The sequence below is a fragment of the Anarrhichthys ocellatus genome, unplaced genomic scaffold (assembly GCF_004355925.1).
Source record: "Anarrhichthys ocellatus isolate YVR2014 unplaced genomic scaffold, GSC_Weel_1.0 scaffold5, whole genome shotgun sequence".
NCBI classification, from domain to species: domain Eukaryota; kingdom Metazoa; phylum Chordata; class Actinopteri; order Perciformes; family Anarhichadidae; genus Anarrhichthys; species Anarrhichthys ocellatus.
The window spans coordinates 15,758,535-15,786,063 of record NW_022280035.1 but is presented as its reverse complement, the minus strand read 5'-3'; the positions used below and the strand labels follow the sequence as shown (position 1 = coordinate 15,786,063).

At 43.4% G+C, this 27,529-nt stretch overlaps 1 protein-coding gene across 3 annotated transcripts in view; it reads left to right on the top strand.

Annotated features, from left to right (window-relative positions):
* Positions 1-27,529, top strand: part of prkar2aa (protein kinase, cAMP-dependent, regulatory, type II, alpha A) — a 36,469-nt gene that overhangs the window by 4,619 nt on the left and 4,321 nt on the right. For all 3 annotated transcript variants that reach the window (XM_031845290.1, XM_031845289.1, XM_031845292.1), the window contains exons 3-5: positions 22,871-22,906; positions 25,530-25,666; positions 26,630-26,736. In XM_031845290.1, coding sequence (XP_031701150.1) covers positions 22,871-22,906; positions 25,530-25,666; positions 26,630-26,736 — 280 coding nt within the window. The remainder of the gene's footprint in view (positions 1-22,870; positions 22,907-25,529; positions 25,667-26,629; positions 26,737-27,529) is intronic.

Here is a 27,529-nt window from a genome sequence, read left to right as displayed (position 1 = left end):
ACAGTTGTATGGGTTGTTCTGGTGACCTAGTGCTTTAGGACTCTGATTATGTAATCTCGGCTCAACTTGGACATTATATTTAGTTTGAAATATAATACTTCATATAGTAACGTATTATATTCACCACGTTGTGTCAGAGTTCTAGTGCCAGTATTGAGCACATTCTCCGAAGCTGGAGTTTGATACACTCTCAGAGGTTTGAAAAGTAATTTTCCCATTTTTTGGAGCGCAGCTCATGAAAACATAACGCTGGTTTTATCAGGCGGTGGGTGACGCACTAACAGTAAGCCAGTGACTCATTTTGAGTTTTGACCTCTTGATTAAGAAATATATATTCAGCTGAGAAGGCATAGAACAGTTCTCTGTATGAGAGAAGACGTTTTATTGGACCTATGATGAGGAAGACGGCATTTTATTAAAAAAAAGTCTGGAGCGTCACGGTGAAATGGCAGCACTGTAGCATGGAAATTATCTGCATCTGTTTTAAACTACTTGACACTCTTTTTGTTTTCTTTTATTCGGCTACTTACAGTTACAATGATTCACCAGTGTGCTCTTTACCTTTTAATTTGCGCTGCAGGAAGATCTCTGTGTATGCGTGATAGTTAAACACCTGTAATGTAAATGAGTCAGATCGCTGGTAATGTACTCCCATGTACAGTATACTCCTAAAGCATGACTTCGTATTCTACATGCTTTGTAAACTGCTGCTGCCGTAATCCAGAACAGGATCACTACACAGACCTAAGCTGCTTAACAGGGGAGGGGGGGATGATTGTTTTGGATAGAAACTGTTGTACCTCCATCATACCTTGTGATGTTTGGCTAAAGACTTTCAAATAACCCTTTATGTGTTGAGGCTGAGCTTCAGTACATAAAGTGTACGTTGTCTGATTGAACTATACGTTTGGTTCAGAGCTGTTCTTTTCTGTAAAGTACAGCTAAAGTTACCTCGTGAATCCTGGGGAAATGTGTGATCTTTCCATTTTACTCAGCATTCACTGGAGTTACAAAAGGCGGTGGCAGATGAAAGAAAGTACACGCTTTATGCAAAAAAAAAAAACGGTGCATGACAAAGGACGTCTTCCCTGCACGTTCTTTTTCTTTAGAGCTGGCCTGTCTAGTTTCAGTCTGTCAGTGCACGTTCACCGAGAGAACCAGAAAGGGATGAATGGAGGCATCCGTGACTGAAATAAGTGGGACTTTTTATTAAAAGATGCATCGAGGAGCTGATGAGTCCCAGAGATGATAATAGAAATGAATTGCACGTGTTTGTATGAGAACGACAGTAGGGATAAAGCAGAGGATATGAATAAATGATGTAGACAGGAGTCTTTTAAAGAAGAAAAATCTGCTAATGCTATCTCAACAGAGCATAACACACAGCTTTGTCACCTAGCAGACTCTAGGCTTAGCTCCTATTCATCCTGAACAGTGCAGCTTTTACCACAGATTTTTACATTTACCTCTTAAATGCTGCAATCTGTTTGGAAGAGTGATATTTCTTCTTCCTGAAAAGCACATGTTGGTATTTTCTAAATATTCCCTAAGTGTGTGTGTGTGTGTGTGTGTGTGTGTGTGCTGTGTTAATTATGTGAGCGCTGGTATTTTGAAATCAGAGGTCTTGGGAAGACTCATAACATCAACAGAAGACGGTGTTTCCTTTTCATCGCACCAGTGAGTGCCCATTTCCCCAGATGGTTTGGGTTTTGTTTTGAACTGACGGTCTACAGTTATGACAAACGGCTCCGATGCTTGGTGAATACAACCAAAGCCTTTACCTATAACCTTGAAAGTGGCCATGATACATGGCGGGATGTCTGGATGTCCTGGAGAAGTTTTAAAAATGTCTGAACTCTGTTGAAGGCCTGAAATGCAGTATAAACTAGGGGTGTACACCTTAAGTTCAGTTGCTGTGGAGTTCATGTGTAGCATTCTTCTGGGGAGAGATTGTGTGTGTCACCAGTTGTTTTCACTCGTTCTTTCAAGTAAGTCGAAGTAAGTTTGAAGCTAAAATCGTTCCCCACACACCCTCAGTCTGAACGTCAGACAACCACAGCGTGTGTGTGTGTGTGTGTGTGTGTGTGTGTGGATTAGACAAATATGTTTGGTTATTGTTGAGCCCCGAGGGTTATTGTTTCTCGAGGCCTGATCACGAACATCGCGGTGAGATTCTGCCCCTCTGACCTCTTTATGTCTCCTCCCTCACTCTGTCTCCTCCTCCTCGTTGTTGTGCACTCTTACTTTGTTTCTGTCAGCCTGACTTCCTCTCTTTGTCCCTCACTTTACCTTTCTCTCTGTTTCCCCTCATCCTTTCTCTTGCTCATTTGAGCTCTCCAATACAGTAACGATTAGGCTGTTTAGTAGAGCAAATATAACTTTTAGAGATCCCCGATCACCTTTTTTTTTTCTGCCGATACAAATTGCCAAGCATTGATGATCCATATTGACAGACGCAGATCCCTTTGTTGTTTGATTATATCAGCTGGTCTACAAGGCTCCAGACTGTTATTGAAAGTTTGTAATTTTTATTGATTAAAAGAAATCTTGTCATGAGTGGTTTTAATGATGTATTATATGCTGCCTAGAGCTGGTGTTGGGAAGTTAAACAGGTCATAATTCATCTCTAATATCTATTTATGTTGTCAAAACATCTCTTTCAAACAACTGGATTTATTCAAGTTCCTCACCAACACTACATTCTACGAGATTACATTTGAACACATCACTGTCCTGTCAATTCAAACACATTGTTTACAATGTAACATCATCAGAGATCGCCGACTAGAAAAGCATGAATGCGGATGTCCTGATCGCATATTTTACTAAATATTTGTGGATAACGATCGTCAGTAAGAAGTGCGTGTGTGCTTTTCACAGTGGCTATTTTCACATGTAATTGCAGGGTAAACACAGGTGTGATTGGGGAAAAAAAATAAATGATGGCCCTGTTCCATTTAGTTGGGCGGGGCCCTGTTGTTGTGCATGCAGGCCCACTGTAATGCCCGGGACACTAAATAGAATGGGACCATCAATCACACCTGTGTTTACCCTGCAATTACATGTCAAAATGGCTGCCGTGAAAAAGGCCTATCAAAATGGTGTGTGTGTGTGTGTGTGTGTGTGTGTGTGGCTGGTCTCAGTTCAGTGTTGTGCAACAGGTGACCCGATTAGCAGGCTGTAGTGTGTCCAGTGTGCTTTTAGCCTGCAGGCAAATTTAATGCAGCCTAGCGTCCCTACAGAGAGCTGGCTGACTGACAGCATTAAGTGGACAAGCCCCCAGACGGCTCATGCTACTCAGTCTGTTTTGAATACAGTACCTGTCTGTCCTCCTGCCTCGTCTTTTCAAGGGTACTGACTGTCTTTATCTCTGCCTTACCTGTATGTCTGTTAGCTGAACTGGTTCTCTGTCTTACAGTGTTTGTGTGTATCCCTTACACTTATCCTCTGCTTCACAAAGTACATGAATCACGATCCTTCCTCTGAAAGCCAGTCTGCTGGTTTGTCTGCCTTCCTGCCAACCCGCCTGCTGTTATCCTCCTCTGCCTTTCTTATCTTTTTGAGGCTCTTTCTTTGAATCTCTCTGTAGCCATATCTCTCTACACGTCTATATACCTGTTTCTCCACCTCCCTAGTTGTCCTTTTCTATCTTTTTCTCCTGTATTTTTCTACATCTTATATTTCTGCGAACACAAATCGTTGTATCCCTTCCTTTGTCTATATCAGTTTATTGAAGTAAGGAGCGTGTTTGAAAACATTAACAGTGATGGTGAGAGAGGCATTTTGTATTCTGCCACTGAGATACTGGAGATGAAGCAAAACAACTTGAACCAGTGCAACGTAGCAGTTTAGGAATTCATAGGCCACAGTTCAAGTCACAAAGACGCGTCCTTAAATCGTGTGCAAGTGAGGCATTGAAAGTCTAACCTGACCCGCCAGATGGTTTGTTACACAGAACCACCCGAGAAGTCATCACTGGAAGCTGTCTGAAGTAGGGCAGGCACTTTCAAAAAAATACGTGGCAGGGGATTGGAACGAACCATCTGTCAATCGCACTCTTACCGAAGGGAGTCGAGAGAAGAGTGAAAACATCTTTTCTGTCGAGAAAAGTCCTCAATTCCATTCTCTCCAGTTCTGATCCTATCGCAGCATTTACACTTACTGTACCTCTTTAGCAGCCGCCATGGTTGTTTTGAACAAACTGTCGCTTCGGTGTGTCGTTACCGATCAGTCCGTGCTCTGGCTTACTGGACACACGCGCGTTCCTTGAAGCCTGACCAGATGGAATTATTGTGTGACATCGAGTCGCGTGTTCTCGTGACATTGCCGTGTACGGTAATTGACAGTCTGTCGTCCTCTAGCCGCCTTTTATCTAATCTCCATGTAAGGAGACGCGTCTGTGCATCCACTAAAGGACACAAACAGAGCGACGTATTTGTTTGTTTGTCATTAGGGAGCCTGTTAGAATGCAATAAGGGGAAAGGTGGTTTTCCTTTGCAAGAGAACAGAACAGAGAGACAAAACCGGAAGAGAGGAAGAACACTAAAACACTAATCGAAATAGACAAAAACTAACAAACAGAAAGACGAAGCCCATCATAAGAGAGGAGAAAAGACAGATGAGGCTGTGGTACAATCTGGCTCGCTCGCATTTACTGATTGTTTGAACTTTGGTACTTCCTCATTCTCTGCCCTCAAGCTATCTTTAGCAGCACTGCAGAACAATGAGGAAATGGAGGGGGTGGGCAGGCCTTTAACCAGTGGCTATGCATCCTCTTCTGCTGCTCCTTTTTGGAGTTCACGGGTCCCTCTTGCTCCAACACACACCGACCACTGCCTCAAACCAGTTTCCTTAATGACTATAACCCAAACGTTTATGTAAATGTCTTCACCTCCTACTCCAAATCATCTGGATTAGAGATGATTTGTTACACTTCCTTTCTCCTTTTATGTTGGTATTGTGAATGTACCTCTCACCTCAGACTGCATTGTAAGATGAATCATTACTTAACTGTGAAGGATCAGAGTGCAAATGATTTGAGAACTATTAATTGTAAAGAAAATGCGCTTCCAATGCGACATTCAGACGGAGATCTGCAGCTCTGAGATTTAAGGTTTTTCATCAGACGTGTACATGTTGGTGATGTTTAAAGAGAAACACTCGATGGCCATGGCCCCAAAGTGACCCCTGTTCCTCTCCGTGCTGAGAGAGGGAGTGACAGAACATGAGGGACATGGGAGGGTCTCGGTGGAAGATGCGGCTGGGATTCATCTTCAAATTCAGTTGTTTTAAGTATAACTTACAACATAGACGTTTTGCAATTTATAAAGGTATTTGTATTTCGGTGCTTATTTGTTTGCTGCATGCAGATGCATGAGATACTTATAGGAGATAATTCTACAATAATAATGTCTCAAAAAGTAACCTTGGGCTGGTATAATACTGGTACAGTGCTGGTACTGGCTGTGTGCCCATGTATTGATGTTTCTCCCAGGAGAGAAGTGGGAGCTCAGAGGGGAGGAAGAGAGAAGGGCACAGGATAGGAACAACGTTAGGCAGAGAGATGTACAAAGAACTGAAAAAGACAAGAAACACTACGCAGAGTACGACTCACGAGGAGGAGGAGCTGGGCCGAGAGTGGTCACATTACAGGATGAGGATCTGGGAATCGGTCCTCCAGCAATCAACGTCGTGAGACCGACTCCACGTTCGGGTCTGAGGACTGTAACCGGGATTCTGAAGAGAGTTTAGAATCCTCGGTCCTTCCTGAGAAGCTTTTTTTCCTTTACACCCTGTTTGAGGAACGGCGTCATTTAATACAAGTCATTATTCGGTTTCATGTTCACACGCTACAGTGATGTTCTCTGCCGTTAGGATAATATTCAGTAAGAATATATTCAGATTCATTGTCTGAACTATGATTGTGTGGTGGCGGTTTCACAGTATTTTGTCACACATCCGGCAATATAACTGTTTTACAATGCATGCCAAAGATGTCCCCCGGCTTTGTCCTTTTACAAGCACTCCTTCCTCTTTATGTGTCTCTACAGAAATGCTTTCAGTGGAGCCATTTTCCAAATACTGTCTTTCCTCAACCATCTTTGCTAACGATCCACCAGTTGAATATACTCATGCACACGTATGTTGTTTTTTTTTAAGGGGTCTATGAGTATTGTTTTGCATATTCGCATTAAGAGTAAGCCAGAGTAGAACAATTTAAACTGAGATGTTGTAATGTGGATACGTTGAGGCTATGCTCACGATGAGAATGAAAGCAATATACATGTAATACCGCTTACAAATATGGTGATTTTAGATTTACATTGAAGGCGATGTAAATACAGTCCGTGATTGGCTTCAAACATCAGTCAGCCCTATCCTGCTCTCAGGCCACAAGATCTTTTTAAATAAAACAATGGTCGGTTACTCAACACTGTGGCGAGAGTAGATGGTTACCACCAACGGTTCTTGTTTGTCAGCATTTCCCAACGCAGCAATGTGAGATAAGAGAATTGACCGAGGGTGCCGGGACTAGTCGGTTACCTAGCATTGCTTTTTATTATCCTTTTCTACCCGACACAAGAAGAGCTGGTGAAAACAGGTCACAGTAACGTGTTCTGTTGCGTCGGTCTTAACCGTGGTCACAGTGACACAACGACAAAAGCCGATGTCAGGATTTTGTCCCCATCTTTTTTACTCTTGCACATTCCTGTTAGCTTTATCGTTTTTTTTTTTTTTTTTAATTCAGCCTTCAGACCCGTTTAAATCTCTCCCCTCTGACGACCACATCTTTGTTTTTCACCTCTCTGTCTGTCGTTCTACATCAGACATCACTCTCTCATCCTGTTTCCTCTGAACCTGCCCTGTTGTTCTCTCTGACCTCCGGTCTCCCTCGCTCTGCATGTGTTGGTCTCAATGCACAGGCCTGATATCATGAGGCAAGATGACTTGGAGAGAGACGGGGTTATAAGGCCGGTGTAGCTGAACCGTCTTTGGCACGGTAGAAGAAGCGAGGATTAACGAGGGGGAGTCGTGTAAAGAAAGAAGGAAAACATGAATGAGAAGAGACTGAATGAGAGAGTAACTAATGGGTGAGAGCCAACATTAAATACCAGCCAAATGCAGTTAATCTTTGACACCTTGGCAGGGAGGATCTCGCCTAGATGTTGTTCAGCAGTATTCTGAAAAATGCTCGTCTTGTTATCTGTGAAAAAGTGTCTGTTGATTCTTGGAATAACTTGTAACCCACCTGTCTGCTTCAGAGAGTGAAGGACAGATCCGCAGACAGAGAGGTGAGAGACGGGCCTCAGGTGTCCAACCTGCAGCCACTGAGTGTTATACAGACGGCACACTGGGGTCCTCCATGTCCCTCAAGTACCAGCTAAACCTCACCATGCATTCTGTGTGAAGAGGAATGTACGAGTAACGGAAAAGGATGATGGTTGTTTTTTTTAATTGGCTGTTGGAGCAGACAGCTGAACATACAAAGACGAGCATGCTGGTTGGTTCACACCTTTTGCCTCAGACCTGATTCGTCAACTGAACAGTCGAGCTCACATGTGAAAATTGGATAGATTTTTTTATCTATCTATCTATCTATCAATCATTGTTTTAATTTCTTTTGTTGTTGCATAACACTAAACCTAGTACAAAGGAAGAGGCTAAAGAACCCTACCTTTCAAAGAAAGATTAATTTTAACGCGGCATAAATTGTGGGTTTAACATCAACAGGGCCCTAAACTGCCACGACCATGGTCACCATAGAAACCACTGGCCTTGAAACGGCTCTCAGTCGTTCGCTGGTGGAAGTGACCGTGATAGTCAGCGGCCTCGCTTCATCATTCAGATAAAGAAGGTTGGGAGGTTACTAGTAGTTCACAGCCCCCCCCCCCCCCCTCTTTAACAAGTATCTTTATCAGTGTATGTGCATAGCCTTGATAAGACACATTTTCATATTACTGTCTCAGTTCTGATAATGAGTGTTTGTGTAACCCTCTGTTATTTATCTTCTTAAAGGGCAGCTGCACTGTTTACTGTCCGAGAGAGGGAGGGAGAGAGACTTTTTCTGTCCGTGCGTTTTAGGTTGTATATTGTATTAACCGCCTTTCCTCTTGTACTAGCCGGCATTACTCGAAACCTAACACGACATACACTGTTATGGTCAGATTTAAAGTAAGCATACGTTCTTAGTTTCCATGGCACTGCAAGCGGTATCCACAAGGTCCGAGTGAGATGGTTTTGCATTTAATGGCCCGACTCTAAACACAGGCTGGAGAATGTGGAGCTTTGGAGTTCTTTTGTGACTGTAAATGGTCACGTCTTAGAGAGCAGATCGGCCTTGTTTACGTTACACCCCGGTGGTTTGATGAGAGCGTGTTGCACTCTCCTACCCGCGGGCCGGCCACTAATGTTCTTCTGCAGTTTGATGTTTTCCCACCACACAGGACTTCTGGAGGACAGATCTTTTTTTTTTTTTTTTTTTTGTTTTTTTTTTGTTTTTTTTCTGCGCTTGTTTTGTTAACGCTGTTCAGTTTACTGGCTCGCACATCAGTAAACTTCTTCACCCCGGGAACCAGAATGAATGAATTGAGCATCCTCCTCCTTGGGATATGAAAACATTTTGCTGTGCTCGTCATGTCGAGACTTGACACTTTAAGACCAGATGTTGCCTGTTATTATTATTATCTTTCAGCTTGCTGTTGCCACACACACACGATTTGCCACATTCCCAGGCTACTGGGAGAATACTGCTCCATGTAATGTCTCCAGGGCCTCATCTCTTAAACGGTGTCAGGACCCCAAAATGATTACAGGCCCATCTCTTGTGGGTTCTCCTAATGGCAATATGTTTTAATGAAAGAAGCTCCCGGGGTTGGAGACTCTAAATGATTTGTTGTGTCTGAGACTGTGAATGTTGCAGAATACCTGCAACAGCTAGGATCATGAACTCGGTGCCAGATAAGGTCAGAATAAAAGGATTCCTTTCCTCCACATACTGCGACGTCGCATTCTACCCGTGACCAGGAACATTCCTCAAGTGCTGCAGGTCGATAATCATACAGGCTGTCATAGAAAAGGAAGTGAACAGAACCTGAGGGACCACCATCAAGGGTGCGTGCTATACAAAATAATGCATTGACAGATTTAAGATATTTTCAGTCCATAGCTTCATATTTAGAATGTACGTTTTATTGCATATTCTTTCGCAGTGGTGCAAGTTCACATTACACTGTGCACAGCTCTGATGTGAGTGATAATGAGTTATGACCGGTGCCTGCTAGTTCTCCTCACAAATGTGTTGTTTCCAAGAATTTATTTTGGGCGGGAGGCAGGCAGGCAATGAGAGAGAAACATTTTACTGCGCCCCCAACGAGACCAACGTACAGTCCTTTACGTTGGTCTCTCCCATCATTTCCCTATTTAAACAAATTGAAACATTAAACATCAAATTCTACATTGCTGCAGTGTTTTGTCATAAGCCCGTTTTATCAGAAGAATATGAAATTCTGTAGACTGCAGTCGTTAGATGGACTGTGACCTGACTCTGTGTACTCTCAGAGCAGCGTGTCCTGTAGGAAAGAGGAAAGGGCCGCTCAGACATTAACGGGGTAAGTAACCGCTCGTGAATTAGGCTGACATTGAAAGCTGTCTTGGGTCCATGCGGCGTAGCTTGTCTCTGTGTCCTGTCTTTTTTGAAGTGTCCAGTATTTGAAGAATATCACCACTATTTGTAAGAGTCACTTCTGCTTCTTTCACTGCAACTACTGGTGGCCTGTGTAACTTACTGCATATAGTATTAAGACCATCAGGGTCATGGGTGGATTTCCACAGATACTAAAGAAGCACTTTATCATGATGCTCTCAGATACTTAAATAAAAAAAGCCTCTGCTAAATAGCATATGTGTCGACTGCCATTACTGCTGCTACCAAAGCATGAAATGGTAGCTGCTCCACTGCTGTAGTGTGGGTTGAAGCCTACCTGCCTGCGTGCACTCTGTGCACGTCACCGGAGTCTAACTCAAACTGCTAGCCTGACAGTTGTACTAACAGCAGCCATGTTTGCTGTTTATGTTCATAATGATCAGTTTGTGTGAGTGGCTTTGCACAGAGGCCTGATAAGAGTTGGCAACACTGGACTGGGTTTTTTGATTGGATCATTTTTTAATCTAGCGTTCTCTTTCTAGTTTCTCAAGATTACTAACCCGAGCTTTAATAAATGCATGGCGCTGTAGACACAAACAAACACAAGTTGTTCTGTTAATTCATCAGTTGATCATAGACACTAGAAATACTGATGGAGTTTTCTTCCCCTGGTGTAAAAGTCCTTTAAGCTGCTTCACTGCCCTCTTTATAATGAAGTTCTTGTGATATTTTTAACGATTCTGTTCTGTACAAAGGTTGCAAGCGCTTCAGATTCCTCTGAGAATCAACACCCCAATTAACATGTCAATGCTGCTTTCAGCTACTTTCAGCTCACTGTGATGGTTATCTTACCCGCAAAAACAAAACTGTCATATCGAAGACCATCAGCAGCCACTTTCAAAGCCTGTGCTTGTGACATGTTGCTTCATATACTGTGGTTGCACTCGATTTTTCAATGCAACGTTTTTCATCCGATCATGCCAGGATGTAGTCACTCCCCTATATACTCCAAGAGTGGATCTGACCCGCCAGACCACATGCTGAGGGCTATAGACTAGTCAAAATTTATATAGGGCCAATTTGTACCGATGTATTTTATCCACTGTTTTACACCCACTCCTTTGACCATGAAATTAGGGCTGCGGGAAATTTCAGACTAATTTCCTAATTTCAACGTTAGGAAACGTGAGGAAAGCCAGTAGGATAGAAGTAACATGTTATTTGGGACATCCGTTGCCAGAGAATATAGTGTCACCGTACCCGCACACTTTATCACTGTATGTATAGTTTTACCACATGTTCCAGAAAGCGTTATTTTTGCCTATAACAAGGGGATTTGTTTGAAGAGAAGTCTTTATTATTTATTTGTCAATAAGAGCAGTTTGTTGCGTCAAATGATGGAGAACATGCTGAAGTCTGTGTTTTTACTACGACAATGCTGCTCCAGGCCCAATGTTGTTTCTCTTCTTGTTGGTTCTCTTTGCAATGCTTGGAAATGTAAAACTGCAGTTGACACATCTCTTCTATTTGTTACTAACATTATAGCAGATAGTCACAGAATCGAATCGTGAGGAGCCGAGAGATTCCTTACATGAAATATATCCGATCAGGCAGGTTGCATTGAAGTGTCAAACACATGTGCCGACTCTGCTGAGTGCCGATCTGACCCATCTGATCACAATGGGCGCATTGAAAAGCCGAGTGTAACCACAGCCATAGACGGTGGTGTATGTATGTATGTATGTATGTATGTATGTATGTATGTATGCATACATACATACAGTGGGGCAAAAAAGTATTTAGTCAGCCACCAATTGTGCAAGTTCTCCCACTTAAAAAGATGAGAGAGGCCTGTAATTTTCATCATAGGTACACTTCAACTATGAGAGACAGAATGGGGGGAAAGAATCCAGGAAATCACTGTCTGATTTTTAATGAATTAATTGGTAAATTCCTCGGTAAAATAAGTATTTGGTCACCTACAAACAAGCAGGATTTCTGGCTCTCACAGACCTGTAACTTCTTCTTTAAGAGGCTCCTCTGTCCTCCACTCGTTACCTGTATTAATGGCAACTGTTTGAACTCGTTATCAGTATAAAAGACACCTGTCCACAACCTCAAACAGTCACACTCCAAACTCCACTATGGCCAAGACCAAAGAGCTGTCAAAGGACACCACAAACAAAATTGTAGACCTGCACCAGGCTGGGAAGACTGAATCTGCAATAGGTAATCAGCTTGGTGTGAAGAAATCAACTGTTAGAAAATGGAAGACATACAAGACCACTGATAGTCTCCCTCGATCTGGGGCTCTACGCAAGATCTCACCCCGTGGGGTCAAAATGATCACAAGAACGGTGAACAAAAATCCCAGAACCACACGGGGGGACCTAGTGAATGACCTGCAGAGAGCTGGGACCAAAGTAACAAAGGCTACCATCAGTAACACACTACGCCGCCAGGGACTCAAATCCTGCAGTGCCAGACGTGTCCCCCTGCTTAAGCCAGTACATGTCCAGGCCCGTCTGAAGTTTGCTAGAGAGCATTTGGATGATCCAGAAGAGGATTGGGAGAATGTCATATGGTCAGATGAAACCAAAATAGAACTTTTTGGTAAAAACTCAATTCGTCGTGTTTGGAGGAGAAAGAATGCCGAGTTGCATCCAAAGAACACCATACCTACTGTGAAGCATGGGGGTGGAAACATCATGCTTTGGGGCTGTTTTTCTGCAAGGGGACCAGGACGATCCGTGTAAAGGAAAGAATGAATGGGGCCATGTATCGTGAGATTTTGAGTGAAAACCTCCTTCCATCAGCAAGGGCATTGAAGATGAAACGTGGCTGGGTCTTTCAGCATGACAATGATCCCAAACACACCGCCCGGGCAACGAAGGAGTGGCTTCGTAAGAAGCATTTCAAGGTCCTGGAGTGGCCTAGCCAGTCTCCAGATCTCAACCCCATAGAAAATCTGTGGAGGGAGTTGAAAGTCCGTGTTGCCCGGCGACAGCCCCAAAACATCACTGCTCTAGAGGAGATCTGCATGGAGGAATGGGCCAAAATACCAGCAAGAGTGTGAGAAAAGCTTGTGAAGACTTACAGAAAACGTTTGACCTCTGTCATTGCCAACAAAGGGTAATCTCTCATTTTTTTAAGTGGGAGAACTTGCACAATTGGTGGCTGACTAAATACTTTTTTGCCCCACTGTATATATAGATATAGAGAATTGGGCCAAGTCGGGCTTAAAGGGGTTAAGTGGAATCAGTATACTCGTTGATCCTGGGAAAGGGTTAACACCAGCGCAGCTACAAGCAGGACGGGCCTACTTCCTTTTAAGGACTTAAGTCTTCTGGAGAGTGCTACAGAAGGGGAGAGGGAGAGGAAACAGAGGGGAGACACTGGGAAAGGGGGAGAGTCCGATATGAGGCGAGGGGAGAGAGAGATAGAACAACAGATAGTTTTTGTGGGAGGGAAAAGGACCGAGTTAGATAATGGGAAAGGTAAAGAGAGCGAGAAGGGAATCGCATGGTGGGAAACGGTTCCGAGCGTGAGAATAACTGTTGAAGCTTGATGACATAGGAAGAGGAGGGTATAGGCTGCGAGAAATGACGAGAATAACTGCTTTCCTGGCAGGGATGAAGAGAAAAGAATGAGACGGGCTCGACCAGAAGACGGAAAGATGCACAATGGCTACACTAAACAAGAGCGCACACATGAGAGAGAGGAAAGCGACAAATGAAGAGGGAAAGGAAGCTGCTGCAAGAGCAACACAAAGAGAAAGATATATGTGTAGTAAAAGCATTGTTTGACAGGAAAGTGCAGCATGATGGAAAAGCCAAGAAAAGAGGTGAATAAATTGACGTTCCATCAGAGAGACAAGCTGTTATTTGAGTAATCTAATGGACCCCAGTTAGACTTGGGAGTACAGAGTGTTGTTGATATCTTGTAACCTCATATCTCTTGTTTGTTTGCAACTTCTGTGTAATAAATTCAACATTCAAACAAGTTCTCACAACCATAAATCACAGAGCCGAGAAAACTGTAGATTGGCCCCGGGAGCTCGTATGTCTGTTCTCCTCGTGTTTATGCTCCATATATCATGCTTTGCTTCTGCTTACAGGCTCAGTCACATGTGTGTGTGTGTCACAGGGAGGGAGGGAGGGAGGGAGGGAGAGATCTCCACTCCTATTCATTTAAGTGATCGTACAGGAGAGGGAGCGTAAGGTATAAACCAATTACATTTAAATGTGTAATGGACACTACCAGTTCATCCTGTTGGCTGTCTATAGAACGGAAATGGAGAGGTGCACTTTGTTCTCTCTGGGGCACAAGTTTGCAGTTGTAAAATATCTGCTGTCTCCTGAAACATCTGTCAAATATTAGAGCCCGGATTATTGATTCATGGAGGTCTTGTTCTTATGCAGCCCTCCGGCTAACAAAACAACCGTCTGTATTTTGTTAATGTGGGAACAGCTGATGCCAAGCCGACCACTTCACAACATTTGATATGAAGTTGTCAACCAACCAGTCCTTCGAGGAGCTCATCTGTACTTAGTGCTTTGCTCAAAGGGAGCTGCTGTGATATTTGTTTTTACTATTTGAGTAAATGTGTCCCCTCGTTTCCCAGCTGACTCTCATATGAAGAAAAACAGCCACGGGGCATGAAACCAGCCAGCACTGATGACTTTCATCAACTCCCTGTGATTATGATAAATGACAATTCCAGCGCAGAACATGATCCTGATTGGTGTTGTCCATAATACAGTTTTAACATTCAGTATCTGGAGGGTGTGCTCAAGCCCTTTTTGGTAAGGCTCCAATTTGCTGGAGGCAATAATTGACATGCTGTTTGACACCAATAATTTGACTCTAACGTGACGCACAGCAGCCGGCAGATGTGATACGTCAGCAGACCCGATACCTGCACTGCACATTATACCAGGAATGACACGGAGGCTTTCACCAGGTTCATAATCCACTGTCTGTTGAGCCACAAGCAAAGCAATCTCTAACGGCAACTTTTACCGGCAACTTTTACTTTTACTGCTCTTGAGATGGTTTCTGCTCAAATGATTCACCTGTGCTGTGCTGCCACACATACATTGTCATTAGTCAGTAAAATATATCACTACGTGTTATGTAATACAAATTTTGTCGATATTGCCCACGGCCAAATTCAGTTAGAGAAATACATGTGAAATCTGTCTCGGGGCAAACGTTTCCTTTTTAAAGAAAGCAATACTAGATAATGGTGTGTGTGCCTCTCTACAAATACTGCATGTTAGAGACCTGCGTGCGTAATTGTGTGCAAATTGATATAGCTAATGTTGTGCGGGCATTATGTGATTAGATTTCCACATGAGCCCGACATTGTGGTGAGAGCTGTGGAGCTGGGGTTGCTGCCGCTGAGGTCAGCACTTCAGCATGCATCGACATATAGAGCCGGACTACGTACATCCTCTCTGCGGAGGAGGACACGCAGGGTAGGATTTATGTTTGTTCCTTTCTGCTCGGGGGAGAGATAAAACGGGGCAGAAGGAAAAAGATAGAAAGAGATTTTTTGGAAAGATGAAGGATGTATTGATAACGGATCATGTTGATAAACGGTGGCTCCCAGTAGGGAGAAGGTAAGGTATTGATATAGCATCAAACAACTATTTGCAATGTAAAGATCAGGCAGAAAGCTCTGGGTTTGAAAAGTGAAGCCAATGCAGAAGCACTATGGTCCCATTTAGAGTAACATAGACGATAAAGCAGGGTATGTTTTAGGGTGGAGCTACCTTGTGATTGACAGGTTGCTGCCACGGCGTTGTCCACGTTTTTGTCTTACGTCAACTTTTTTTACAGTGCAATTTCAGTTTATGAAGGTTAAAGAGTAACTGCACACTTGGACAATACATTATATGAAGGTAATGGGATGAAAGGCATCAATGCTGCTGTTGATATTGACATTTCCTTCCAAATTTATAAAAAAAAAATCAGCATTTCATGGTTGAAAAGTGCTCAAAGCGCCATCTACTGTTTTAAATGAGCCCTAATTTTTCAAAGACAAATCTGAGATAGAGCCGACTGTTTGGTACTAATCTACGTCATTAAAAGCAATAATGTTTATGCCCTCTAATTGGATACCCCGACTCGTTTTTAGTTTTCCGTAACCGCTGTGTTGCATTACAATCACAGCGGAGCACAAGCCTGTTCTCTCCTTTACTGGAAATGAAGCCATCAGCACATTACAAAATCCGTGTTAATGACTATCTGATTATCTGGCGGTAGAAATTAATAGAGATTTGTGGTCTGATCAACAGTGAATTCATCAAATTCAGTGCCCCATTCCACATCCCTGTTATCCAAGCTCCTGTAGCCGTCGAGGCTTTCGCTAGAAGGAAGTGGACCTTGTTTAATCTCGGTCCCTGCCCATCTCTCCCCTGATTCTGGAGGGACTTCTATGTGGGTGTGCAGTAGGAGACTGGAGCTGATGATGTTCTTTTATTGAGTCTGCTATCAAACTCTCCAATTGTCTTCCACCTTGTGTGCGCGTGCCGTCTGAAGCTGCTAGCTCTGTAGGAGAGGCACCACATGAGGGAAGCTCCATACAGTGTATGACCCTGCTGTTATCAATCAGGCCTTGAGAGGAGGTGCAGAGAGGAGAAGTGATGGAGCGACAGATTGGGGGGAAGAGGAGAAACAGATGGCGAGGGCTGCTGTTGAGGAAGAGAAATGTTGGGGAAATACGGAGAGAAGGGGTATAGATGGAGGACCTTGCATGCATCTCAGCAGCAGTCCAAAAACTCCCAAAGTGTATACATTTAGTTTAATAATATTAAAGGAAGACATTCAAAGCTTTACATTTGTAGAACTGTAACCAGCTACTTTTTTTTTTTTTTTTTTTTTTTTAACTGATTTTTAAAAAAATGTATTGAGTGGATTGTTCTTATTCAACACTTTGCTATGAATCATAGTTATGCTACCCGGACAAACTGAAAAGGTATAAAATTAAGAGTAGTTGTAATCGTTTTGCACAAACCTTTTAAATGTCTCAGTGGATTTAAGTTGTCGCGGTGCTCCGGACTGTCTGAGAATCAAAGATGAGAGAACAATAACGGAGAACTTTGTCTGACGCTCAAAACGGACACAAATTGGCCATTTGGGTGACAGAAATGTCACTGTGCCTCCACTCCTCACAGGCTTGTGTTTTATTATATCTGCAGTCTAAAATGAATTGTTCTCAAGAGCATCCATGGATATTGAAAGAATAAGAATTAAGAAGTCAAACAGCTTAATCTTTTGCATTTAACGCAACAAATGAATAGTCGGGAACCGTCCAAGTAGACGCGACTGTTTTCAGTTCTGAAAAGCCAGCGACAGCACACCCATCCCCAAACGTGATCCAACCCTGTCCCTGTTTTACTCTCTGTCGAACAGACGAGAGGCTCCAAATGGTGGTTGACTCTCTTCCAAAGTGGCCTTTTTAAAAGCCAAACATTATCCTGCGTTTCACTGTTTCTATTCAAGGAAGCAGAGAGTGGTGAGAGGGAAACCAGGAGGTGTGAGCAGCAACAGGTGGACGGACAGATAACAGACCTGTCCACAACGTAGTTTATATAGTTTGCCTTTAACTCGCCCACTTGAAAGCCAGCCGTCGCTTCCGCACTTTTGGGTTCGGGTTCATTTAATCCTCACTAAACGTGTCGGTCATGTGTTCCCCTCCATCTTACCAGTCTCACCACTCTGTGGCCATTTTGTTAAAGCAAAAGTGGAAAGATTTAAGATACATCAGTCAGCTTACTGGCTGGTATGTTGACAGACACTCACACACTGAGAATGGCTGTAAGAGAAATCAATGGTAACACCAGGCAAGGACGGAGGAATTGTTCCTTTTTTTCCCCCCTAATTCACTTGGGGGGGGGGGGGGGCGGCTTGATCTCTCCCTCTCTCTCTCTCAATGATTTATTTTCTCTCTGTTTGTTTGCTTCCCTTCATTATTTTTCTGAATCACCAGTAATAGGAGCACATGCTATAGTCCTGTTATTACCTCGTTTATCTGCTTCCTCAACACATAACACATCTCTTTATTTCCTTCTGTCCCCTCTCACCCCTTCTGGTCTGTCTCTGTTTGTCTCTCTGTCCTCCCCTCTCTCCCTTTCTCACCATCTGTTGATGCTGTTATGGCAGTGAGTGGGTGTACAGATAGGAGAACGTGGGGGGGGATGCTCAGCCACGGAGGAGGAGGAGGATTGTTATGGCGATGAGATCTTCTTTGTGTTAGGTTTCCAAGGCAACTTCAGCCGTACACTTGATACAGCCACCATCACTACCACCCCCAACTCCCCCAGCCACATGACTGAAGGGAGAGCGCTTCACACGTTGCACACTCAGACTTACAGCCCCCACATCGACACACACACACACACACTTTTATTATATCCACTTGCTCTTGACAGACAAAACTGCGTTTTGTGTGACTGATAGACGATCCATGATTCATTTCAAATGGGCTTCAACACTGGGACTGAACACGCGCTGATCATGCATTTGGTTTAAAACGGCCTCCAAAAAAACAACTCGATGAAGTCAAATCAGTGCTCCCTGCTGTGTTTGGGTCTAGTGTAAATCCTCAGGTGTGTGTGAGAGAGTTTATGCATTTCTGTTGGTCTCTGCCTCTTTGCTACGGTACATGCAGAGATCTGACCCTGTTCATGAGTTTGACGCGGATCATAGCAAATCATTTTAAGCAGTTTGGAATGTGTCCTCCTGGGAGGTGGTTATGCTGCAAATAATAGTTTTAGAGGGCATAGGGGACTGTGTTGAAGGAAACAAAAAAAGTGGAATTAGGAGAGTTGAAATTAAATGATCACTCACAGAAATCATGACAACACCTGTGGAAACCTCTTTAAAGTACACCGGTGGTGTTGCATGTTTCATTCCACTCTTCTCACATTGTGTACTCTCTTGTTGCTGCTCGACATTTTCTAAAGCTGTATAAGGGATGAATGTATTTTTATATAATGTCATGTATGTGTAACAAATCCATTTTCTGCTTTAGAGATAATTAATTAGTCACACTAAACAGCATGCTGCTTTACCTCAAGCCCATATTCTCTTTGAGTGATGACAGCCAATGAGGGGAGAGAGGGACAGGAAGCCCCGCCCAGCCACAAACCGGGACCTTGTAGTTCATGGCCGGTGCCACAGGCCCTGATGTTCTCCCCCAGTTCTCTTCGTACTGTGATCCGTTTCATTGCCAACTACACTGTTTGCATTGTAGTGCATCCACCAATATACCTATGGCTTTACCACAAGCAGAAACTGGAAGATGTTAGAGTGGATACATCGGTGTCATGGGAAGAGGTGGATGAAATATTCACAGGAACAGAATCCCTGTCCATGTGAAAGAATGTCTACTGTGAATGTTGAGCAGTGAAAGATGAAGAGATGTTAAAGTTAGAACGGGAGTCATAAGCACCAGGGAATAGATAGCTGATGACTAATGAGTGGAAGGTTGAGTGATGTTAAAGGATATTACTGTATAGTTTTTAGTCATATCAGCCCAGCTCTTCTGTATTTCAGTATTCTTTCTGTCCATACAATGAGGTGAAAGGCCAGGGTCAGGTCCACAGCTGTGATTTGGTAGCTGAGGCTCTAGCTGCATCTCATTGGCCTTGAAAACATGTAAATATATAGTTATTTACCAGACACAATAGTCTGGTGTTTAATATTTTGGCACCACACAGCTTGGCTGGGCTGGCATGAGAATAGAGTAAGATAATGGACAAAATGATTGTCACCATTATTTAGATCATGATTACTTATCACAATTAATTCATTATACGGACAAAATATTTTTATTTCACATTCCGATTTGACTTTTACATTTCACATCTGTGCTGTGCTACAGTCCTGCTGATGTACAAGTCTTTGCTTTAGAGTAAGACAGGTCCTTCCTCATTTACAGAAGCAAAATAAACTTGTAGCTAAACCATTTACCCAAAATTAAATCACCAGAGAACTGCTATCAATTTCACGTCGTGCTACATTCCTGCAAATTAACAAAAGTGAAACCACAACATCTTGATGGCCCTCTGGTGGCTGCCTATTAGTTTAGGAAGCGCTTGATTTGACGATGATGATGATGATGAAGGTTTGACTTTCATCTTGGTCATAAACTGATTAAGACGTTGAAATTAAAAATATCATAGTCCCTCGTGTTGTATTGGTCCTCTTTAACATTCCCTAAACAAGCAACTTCCAAGGACCAATCTGTGTATTGAGGTTAAGGAGAGAAAGGGACACCAGACTCGGAGAGAAAGAGAAGATGGAGGCAGGGAGAGGAGTCATGAAACTTTGGGAGCAATACGGGGGAGGAAGGTCTGTTCCTTCGAGACAGCTGAGGGGGCGAGCTATACAATAAATGATAGAGGGGGGGGGCAGAGAGGGGAGAGAATAGAGCTCATTGGAGTCTGTTACTATTGCTTAAGGGTGGACAGACTGTGATCTTCTATATGCACATGAAGAATCACGCTGATGGAGAACGATATCTAAACGTGTGTTTGTGTTGTAGCGGCTTGTGATGTGAAGTTGCTGTTGGACAAAGAACAGTTGCCTTGTGGTTATAATGGGCAGAGGCAATTCTGGTTGCACTGCCGCGGTGTGGGCTACACTCTGTAGTGCTTGGATGAGGTTAAAGTAGAAGCAAGAGATAAAGGGAGAAGAAGACTCAAAGATATGACTCGGTTTTCTCTCATTTCCCACTCAGGTTTGGCTGTGGCTAGTAGATGTGTCTGCCAGTCTCGTTGGCAGGCAACCAGACACGGTTTGGAGGTTGCTTTCGATCCTTAAAAAGCAATTGAGTTGTTAGAATATGAGGGCGATAGGTTCTGCCCTGAGACTTGGCTTACAGATGCATATTTGCATGATGCTGATGAATGGACTGTTAGAGAGGGAGCAGAGCCTTTGTGATTAGAGACAGTAAAGCATGTAAACAGTGAACTTTTTGGATTACTGGCCAACAACTGACAAGCTAAAGTATGTTGTATACCTGCCATCCAAATAATCTGCCAAGTTGAGCTGCTGTTTGGTGTGTTTCGGGTGGGCAGTTACCAAGTTGTAGATGTCATCAAGGCTAATATGTGGTCGAGCAGAATGGGAGAAGAGGTAAACAAGTTTGAATGTGCCTGAAGTATGTGATCGTTGACGCGTGCTTAAAAATAGAGTTGAGATGCAGTGGGTAATTCTGTACAAGCAGGTTTTTTTTTTTTTTTTTTTTTTAAGTAAGTCCTCTAAAAGAACAGTAAAATAAATTCCCTTGCAGACCACGCAAATGTCATTGCAGCTGTGGTCGAGATCATCCTGTTGCTTGATCTGTGTTGAGTGATGCAAAGCGTGATCTCCACGGAGAGCAGAGTATTAAACTCCCCAGGTGACCAGAGGAAAGTGGTGTGTGTGAGAGTTCCTCCCGTCTTCGTGTGTGTGTGTGTGTGGGGAGATTGGGGGGGCCATATGAGCTATGACCATGCTGGCTAGTAACAGCCCAGCGTTAGAAAGCAGGTGTTTAGGACCCTGACCTCACTCTCTTTGCGCGTACATTAACACACATTCACAAGATCAGGATACTTTCATAGACTCACCCAAGAGCTGCCCAAGGCCGGAATGCAGACACACACCGTGTTGACTGTGCAACCACACATACTGTACAAACGTTGTGCCACTTTATTATCCCTGATGCATATTCATATCCAGCAGAGTCCTTCCAGGCTGCCTCTACTCTGATGAATACCGTCGAGTGCACGGCACTGAAATCGTGACCAGAAATTTAACTTGATTACAGCTCCTGTTTTCACATTTTCCAGGAAGCATCCTCTGCCTTGCACTGGATGTTTCTCCTGTGTTTTGGTTCGATGTTGTTACAAACATTGGTCAAAGAAAGGTTAGATATCATTGCCTGGAATGATACATGGATGTTTCATTACAGAATGAGAGCTCCAACGTCGGTACGTGAAAGGATTGCTGACATAGGCATTAAAGCTATTGTGTTCTATTCATTTGAATTGAACATAATTAAAGATTAAACATATGTATAATGTGAGCTTTTACATACTTACCCACCTCAGTATTTTACTAGTAAACTACCCTCGTTAATCAGCCAAGATGGGCAAGAGGTATGAGCCTGGATAAGAAGTATGTGACACACTAACCTAAAGAATAGAAATGCTTACACCAACAAACTTCCACATACGTGTTATTGTTAATATCCTGATTCCTGTATGGAATGGATTCTCCATATTTCCATAGACTCTCATAACAGGATGATACATTTAAGCTATATGCTATTCTTCCCCGGCTCATGTCACATTTGGATGTCACATCAGTGTATGACCTCCTCTGGCTTACTGTAAGAGCCACGTGGCGTTCTCGTGGGTCAACTTAAAGAGATTATTATCTCAAATAATATCTGAGTGCTCATGTTTGTGTTTTGAAGCATCTGTGCATTGCAGCCGCTTGAGGCCGGCTACACTGGCACGGACAAAACACAACCAAACCGTGAATCTGTGGTTCAGACGGACTGACTGATTATATTTAATGGGAGCTGTTTAGGACATGGTGTAGTGGAGCCACAGTGTAACAGATTTGATATTAACATAACCGCCATTACCCTTTCAACCTTTCTTTCTCCTAACACATTATTTCTTATCCACACCGCTATGAGGACTCGTATTATGTTATTTGTAAACCTGCTCATATCTGTCATTGTGTGATCAATGCTGCCGAGTTTGATCATGTTTTTGTTTTATTAGTCTTTCACTTTGCGGTCATGAAAACATGCCGCTGCCATGTGTTAGAGGTAACGTGTGTCACGCTGGAGGCTGTAGCCACGGCTCACAGCAGCATCCATGTGTGTGAAGAAAACATGCACTTTATGAAAATACTCGTTCTCAGTTTCTCTCTCGGCTCATGTTTTCTCACCGAGTGATTACGCTCCGTCTCTGTTTTGTCTGCCTACATCTTTGAGTGTGTCCTACTTTTTATCTCTTCCCCTCTTGTTGCCTTTATCTGCTTGACTCTCTGTATTTTTCTCTCTGACTCACTTGTTCCTTTTTTCGCTACAGTTATTGTTATGTACACCGTCTGTTCATAGATAATGGTGATCACAAAATCGTATTAAATGTCATTATGTAAAAACAATGCTGTTAATGTCACCTCTTCCTCTTCCTCTCTCTCTCTCTCTCTCCATAGCTCCACCACCCAGCAGATTCAACAGGAGAGTGTCAGGTAAGGAACGCTCCCCAGCATGTCTGTGTTTATGCATATGTTTGACGTCATGTCCCGTCAGTGTAATCCACACCAGAGACGACACTGCACACATCACTGCCACGGTGGCTCAGCGTCTGCGTTGTTGTGCGTGTCGTGCACGTTGAGGCTAGTAGTAGACGCACCGGTTTGTCTGATGTTTCGATAATGAGTGTATTCGCATTATCTCTTGGATTTAAAAACACAGGGTTTGGGGTTCTGTGTGACTGTGTTTCTCTCTCGGCGCCTGTGGTCTTGTGTGTACGGCGCTTTTTGTTTTCTCACGCTTCTTCGTACCCGTCTAGTGTTTACACATGAGTAATTGAATGTCGTCAGTCGTCACAGAGCGCTGCACTTTGATTAGGCTCTGGGTGTGTCTGCTGATGTTTATCTTTACTTCTGCCCTACCGTCACTGTTGACCCTGCTGTCTGTACCACGGTGTCGTAAAGGTGTGGACTCTGTGCTGTTAATATGTACAAGTTGTTGTACTGTTTTGTAGACGTAACATCCATCTGTATGTATAGAGGTCTTTGTTTTATGATGTGGTCAACAAAGTGTCTTTGTGTGGTACACGTAGACCTTCTCTGTAGCGGTAATGTTGTCAGGTATAATGATCCTTAAGAAGACATCGTGTTAATACAACAACAAAGACCGAGCGTAAACGTGGTGCTCATCATGTTTCCCAGAGATGTGTCCACAAAGCTCCTTATTCAGTTTGCCAGTCGTACAAAGTAGGTTTTGCAGGTGTGTGTGTGGTGTTTTCTGAGGTCGACACATTTCAACTTCTCCCAAGGAAAGAAGGCTCATTAAAGCTTAAATGAAAAACATGACGCACTTAGCTGAAACAAAGAGGTCCTCGTACATTGTAATGTAATCCAACACAACAAGTTTTGTAAATCAGATCATTGTAATGTGTGTCTGTAGTAGTACTATGCTGGACTGCCTTATGGTTTACGGCGGTTCTTTACTTTCTAACTGAACTTTTAACGAGCAGCTTTACACTGCTGCTGTTGTTTACTTGCTTCATTATTTCAGACAATACATTTTCTATTGAGAAAACAATCAGTAAATCTGCTTATTTCCATATGAGCTAGAGCTTTCATCATAGGTTTATCTCTAATATTGCATACATTCAATATTAAAGTTCAGTTATTTACCCCGGTGATCACAGATATATTCAGTACTATGCCTTTCCTTGGCTTAAGGGTAGAGAAATGCGTATCCACAGAATAACTCTAAAAGCCTTTTAGGAGTTGTAGAAAAGCAGTAAGTGAATTTGTAGATGAGAGAGGTTATGGGAGAGTAGTTGCTCCCCAAAAAAGCAGGCCGTAACAACTGAACAGCTCCAGGAATTCATTCCCATTCATAGAGTTGTGGAACATTTAGGATCCTGGCCCGTAGTTGACGTCTCTACGGCCTAAGGTGTTGTCAACATTACACTGGACGGTGGTTCAAATATCTTTTTAAATGGTTATCCGAATGTTGTGTTTAGCTGAACCTGTGATGTGGCTTCAGTGATCTGGTTCACAGTCCTCATATAAAAGTACACGGACACGTGCTCTCTACATTCAGGAAGGGGGACGGCTTCAACGCTATTAGGAGTCTGTGTTTTCTTACACAAGAAACATAAAGCCACAATCGGTTTATTTTCCTTGGCCTGACAACAGGGTGGAAATGATGACTTGATTGAACATTTGCATTCACTTTGATCGCGCTGCCCTGTTACAACTGAACTTGTAAACAAAGAACACGCAGACTCACAAGTAGTGCGTGTATTGGCAGGTGTTTTCGGTGTCCTGTCATCCTGCCAGGGATAGATGGAGGCTTTGGCAGCTCGGAGGAAACAAAACGCATCCGAGTCCTGCAACTTAAGCTCAGCATGATGGACCTGCTCTCTGCCTTATCTTACATTTTTAATGAAGAACACACAAAGCTGATTATTTATGCTAACATCGGTGTCTCATAAAAGCCTTGTGTTTTTGGTGTCGTATCTTGTCCTCGGTTCAGATAATGTTCTCATGCTTAATTAACCGCATCGCATTCTGGTTGGCCGAGCGCAGAGTTTTTTTTTTTATTTGCTCCGTTGTGTCTACCGGCCTGATCGAGCGGAACTAAAGGAGTTAACACGCTGCGACTCCAGAGGCCGAACTGCTCCAAACACGACTGGTGTGAATGCTGAGAGATGAGATGTTACACTCACACACACACACACACACACGCACAGACTTCCAGGTGTTTTGTGCTAAATGTCATGTGAGGGGTGTAGTGTGTCGCTACACAGTTTGGAGAAACATGGACGCATAGTGACACTTTGAAGTGACCTCGTCAGTGTCTGTCAGCCAGTATGGTGAAACATGGCATGTGATTTCCTCACTTCTGGGCTCCCTCTGTGTCCTGCAGTAATGATCTCCTCCCTCCTCCTTTTAGGCCGTGTGTGTGTGTCAGTTTAGGTATTCGGATATTGTTGCTATATGTTTTCTGGTTTTTGTAACTCCTCCGTAGAATACTCTCCAACCTGCAGTGTTTGCTCAGTCTAATTACAGTGTAATCAAACAGGACATGTTGGTGCAATGTGTGAAGTGGGTTTACATGTCCTCCCTCCAGTGTGTGCGGAGGCATTCAACCCAGACGACGACGACGAGGACACGGAGCCCAGAGTGGTTCACCCGAAAACAGACGAGCAGCGCCTCAGACTGCAAGAGTCCTGCCGAGACATCCTACTGTTCAAAACACTAGAACAGGTAACACACACACACACACACACACACACACACAGGAAGAGATACACGTACACACACACCAACGCATTACTAGCTTACAGCTTCAGTGACTGCTTGTCATGTGTGACAGCATCTGCATTTATTAAGTTTCTCCATTCATTTATTCAGGTTTTCATTACAGTAATAATATTAATAGCAGATGTGTTGCATTGGATCTACTTAAAGGGTTTTTTTCCTCCTGGTCAGCACATTACTCTCCTCAGGAACTACACATAAAGCATCTGCTCTTAGGGCAGCTCAGATGATGCATAATACAAAGACAGCTTAATAAAAGATATAAATGCAGTTCACTAAATGAACAGTAGAGAAAAGGGAAGAAAAGAAGTACTTGAACCAATGAAAGAAGTACACGACCCAGTACAGTCTCTACTCTGCTCGTCTTATTGCCTCTGTCATAGAAGCCCGTGTTACTATGTTACTACGCTACTACGTTCTTATTATGTATTTGTTGGTGTAACACAGCCACTGGGCTTTAACCCTACTATATTTGGATATGGATTGTCTTGCCTGCTTGGCAAAAAGCAATTCCAAAAATCACATGTCTGATCTATCCCTGTTTGTTTTGGCTTAAATGAATTTGATATTTTTAAAAACCTATTTCTGTTTCCATTGTGAGCCATGTAGCACTTGGCATCTACTATGATGAATCTGTCATTACGATGAACTTAAGCCCCTAGTGACAACCATATTTCACTGACATTGCACAAACATGCGCATGATATGAAGAAAATGTCCCCTCTTCTTTCTCTTGTGTACTTTCCCCTTCAGGGATAATTAACTTTCCTCTCGCTCAGGAGCAGCACTCGCATGAGCTAGATGCCATTTTGAGCTGCGAGTTGAACTCCAGACACACATTTCCACTAGAGCTCCTTCTTCCTTCGTGTCATTTGTGCATGACGTCCTCCCTCTCTGTCCCCCATCTAGGAGCAGTTCTCGGAGGTGCTGGACGCCATGTTTGAGTTACGGGTTCAGCCCCTTGACCACGTCATCGACCAGGGCGACGACGGAGACAACTTCTACGTCATAGAGAGGTAGGAGGTCGGCCCGTGTCGCTGGTCTTTACAGGTTGGCTCGTGTCAAAGCTGCTTTATGATCATGGCTGCTCATCGTTTAGCCCACCGTGGCCTCTACTCATTCTTGGCACGTGTCGGTTCAGCACAGTGGTTTAGTTCCACTTGTTGTGTGCTTATCGTTCAGTCTGCAGACACGCTTTCTAACAGCTTGCTCCCCGTACGAGAGATGTCCGATGACCTTTTAAGAGCAGTGGCGCCTGCCTGGTCGCACACTACCCTGGGATTTTCCCTAGCCTGTAGAAAGCGTAGGTGGTAGCTAATGTCAGCAGCAGGGTGGGGTGTGAGCATGGACACACACAGAGACGGAGGGATAAACACAGACCACAAAGAAAAGCAGGACAGATCAACGCATTGTTTAAATGTTTCCTTTTTGAAACATGCTTACAGATAACCCTTCACAGACCTTTACTGTCCTGTTCTGAAGAACTTGAAGACGAGAAGTAACTGGAAATCATTCGCTCACATTCATTGTGCATAATTTATCAATGTTAACAGCTGTCACACCCACTTCGTCTCTTTTAATTATGAGCTAGCAGCGCAGGATTTCAAACGGTGTGTTAACTGTGCTCAGGTAGGCGGCATCACAAGTGGTCATCGTCCCCTTTGTCACGGTAATCCAGTCAAACTAAGTTAATGCTAATACACCAGCGACGAGGGTTTCAGCCCCTCTATGCAGCTATCTGACTAAATGACTAGTTAATCCTGAGAGAGAGAGAGAGAGAGAGAGAGAGAGAGAGAGAGAGAGAGAGAG